The 2,275-nt window shown below is 39.0% G+C and overlaps 1 protein-coding gene across 1 annotated transcript; it reads right to left on the minus strand.

Annotated features, from left to right (window-relative positions):
• Positions 1-401: 401 nt before the first annotated feature.
• Positions 402-2,023, minus strand: LOC122130383 (phospholipase A and acyltransferase 4-like). The gene is made up of 4 exons (XM_042705118.1): positions 1,977-2,023; positions 1,141-1,249; positions 687-922; positions 402-560 (listed from the first exon to the last, which is right to left on the minus strand). The coding sequence occupies exons 1-4, from the start codon at positions 1,995-1,997 to the stop codon at positions 471-473; spliced, it is 456 nt and encodes a 151-aa protein (XP_042561052.1). The 5' UTR covers positions 1,998-2,023; the 3' UTR covers positions 402-470.
• Positions 2,024-2,275: the final 252 nt, after the last annotated feature.

The following is a 2,275-nucleotide window of genomic DNA, read 5'->3' on the forward strand; positions in this document are numbered from 1 at the left end:
AATGAAAGCTGCCAAATTGGAGGCAGAGTCTGCACAGTAAGTGCAGTTTTGGAGCCAGAGCACGCGTATGTCGGTCAGGTCCACCCAGAACCGACCCATGTTTTGTTAAACCTGCTCTAGGCTGTAGTTCCTTCCAGTTGCTTCACTTTTTAGATGACGATGAGCTGAAGATGTCCATTTACATTTACATTGTAATTGACCATTCAAATCAATCCCTCTGCTGCCCTCTGACCTGAGTGTATTCGTTGGCTTACATCCCATGTCTGAATGCAGTACTGTAATATACCAATCCTATGTGACATTTTTTAAGACTGACTACTAGAGGAACTGTGGCTTGTTTTATCACCTTCAAAATCACCATGTCTTTCAGTGCTAAGAGAAAATAGAGGCAGACGACCACAGTGATGCAAAGGTTTATTATAGAAAGTTTGCAAAGGCAAACGTTTATTACAGGAAGATTGTGTCGTCCCTTAATTGCCTTCGAAGTGGTTGTGGGTGTCCTTTGCATGGCTCAGAAAGGATTCTCCTTTTTCGGCGGCACTTTGTTTGAATTTCTCTGCCTGAAACAAGAGAATAAATATGACTGCTCATTCACAAAAGTCAGAGGTTAAGCAATGACTCTTTTATGACCAGTATAAGCACTTTAAATGTGGCAATCAAAAATGTGTTGAGACTTTGAGCAAGACCTGTTCAGAATGGCCTTGGCCTTTCCCGTATCTCATCTCAGAGGCAACGGTTTCACAATTATAGGTCAGGGGCCCGTAATCCACTTTTTCGCCAACTCTGGCATTTGCCTGTGAAAGAATAGTGTCAACGGGGAGAGGGATCTTCTTGTCGTCTTGGTTTTTTACTTTGAAATTTCCACCCGCAGCCACCTTCTCCAGAGGTTCCTTTTTGATCACACTCCCACTCGCTGTGGTGTCTGTACAATGGAATGAATGACAATTGGCACATACAGAATGGACAGATAAAGGACTGTGTGGAGCAATTCGCTGAATTTGACAAGAAGTGTAGTGGATTAGAATTGCGGACAGCATCTTTAACTGTAACATATCAGACTGTCGGAGTTGTGCACATTTACTCAGTTATTTCCACAGTTAACACATGTTGAATATCAATGAAACAGATGGTACAGCTCACCAGATGTGGCGTGGATCACTTTGCCCTCGTCAGCAACAAGTACGAAGTGGTCGTAACCACCTGGACGTGGAATTGCACCCATGTCTCCAGGTTTAGGAGTAGGGTTATTCTGTGAAATGTCTACACTTAATGATATATCCCATTGCCCTTTTATTTGTATTAGTGAGTATATAAGATCAATCCTGACTCATTACTCTGTTTAAAACAGTGGTAATTCTAGATAGTTATAATAATTCCCAATTCTATCTAGTTTGGGGATTTCGATTCTGACATGTGACCCACTATGGCAAAACCTGCAATAATGCCCCCAAAATGAAAGGTGCATATTTAATTTATGGCCATAGAGTCTGCTACAATAAACTACATCAAATATAATCTGCTATTTCAGTTTATTGGATAAAAACATATTTAATTTCAATATTAATATTAAATCAAATAAAATGACACAAGTTTGTTTACATCAAATGTGATCATTGGGATACATCATAGCCTACGTGGCTAGAAGACACTCTGATAGCAGATCAGGGATTTTTTGCTAATTTCTTGGTTGAACTACCTTTTTATTACTTTTATTACTACCTTTAGCTTACTTAAAAAAAATGTTTTTCAATATTTCTTAAAATCTGACAAACCTAGTTCATAGATTAGGCTTTAAACCATACATTTATGCCAGAATCTCAAAATCAACTGGGTAGGCTATTGTGCATTTTCATAAATGTTCAGACTTCAATCGCCCATATCTAAAAACGATTTTTGCCGTATTTTGTCTTGGCGGGTCACATGGGCCTACATGATATTTTCTGTTCTGGTATAAGTTGTAAATTGTAGGTACTTACGTTCTCCTGTTCGCTTGACATGTCTCTTTTTGAGTCAGATCATTTATGTGCTGATGTGTTGAAGCTGTAGGGGCTTTATAGTGTGGAGCTTCCTCTTTCATCGGAAAGGCAGATTACATTTTTCTCTGAATAATTACAGTGTATGAAATGCCCTGTATTGTTATTCCTAGGCTTCTTATTCTTCATCTTCTTCTTCTTATTCTCTTTACCGACTTCTGCGCTTAATTCAGCTTGAACCGCTTAACTTAGAAACTTCGTTCAAACTTTGCTGCATAGGTCTTGTAAAGGACACTTATGCT

The sequence above is a fragment of the Clupea harengus genome, unplaced genomic scaffold (assembly GCF_900700415.2).
Source record: "Clupea harengus unplaced genomic scaffold, Ch_v2.0.2, whole genome shotgun sequence".
Classification (NCBI taxonomy): Eukaryota; Metazoa; Chordata; class Actinopteri; order Clupeiformes; family Clupeidae; genus Clupea; species Clupea harengus.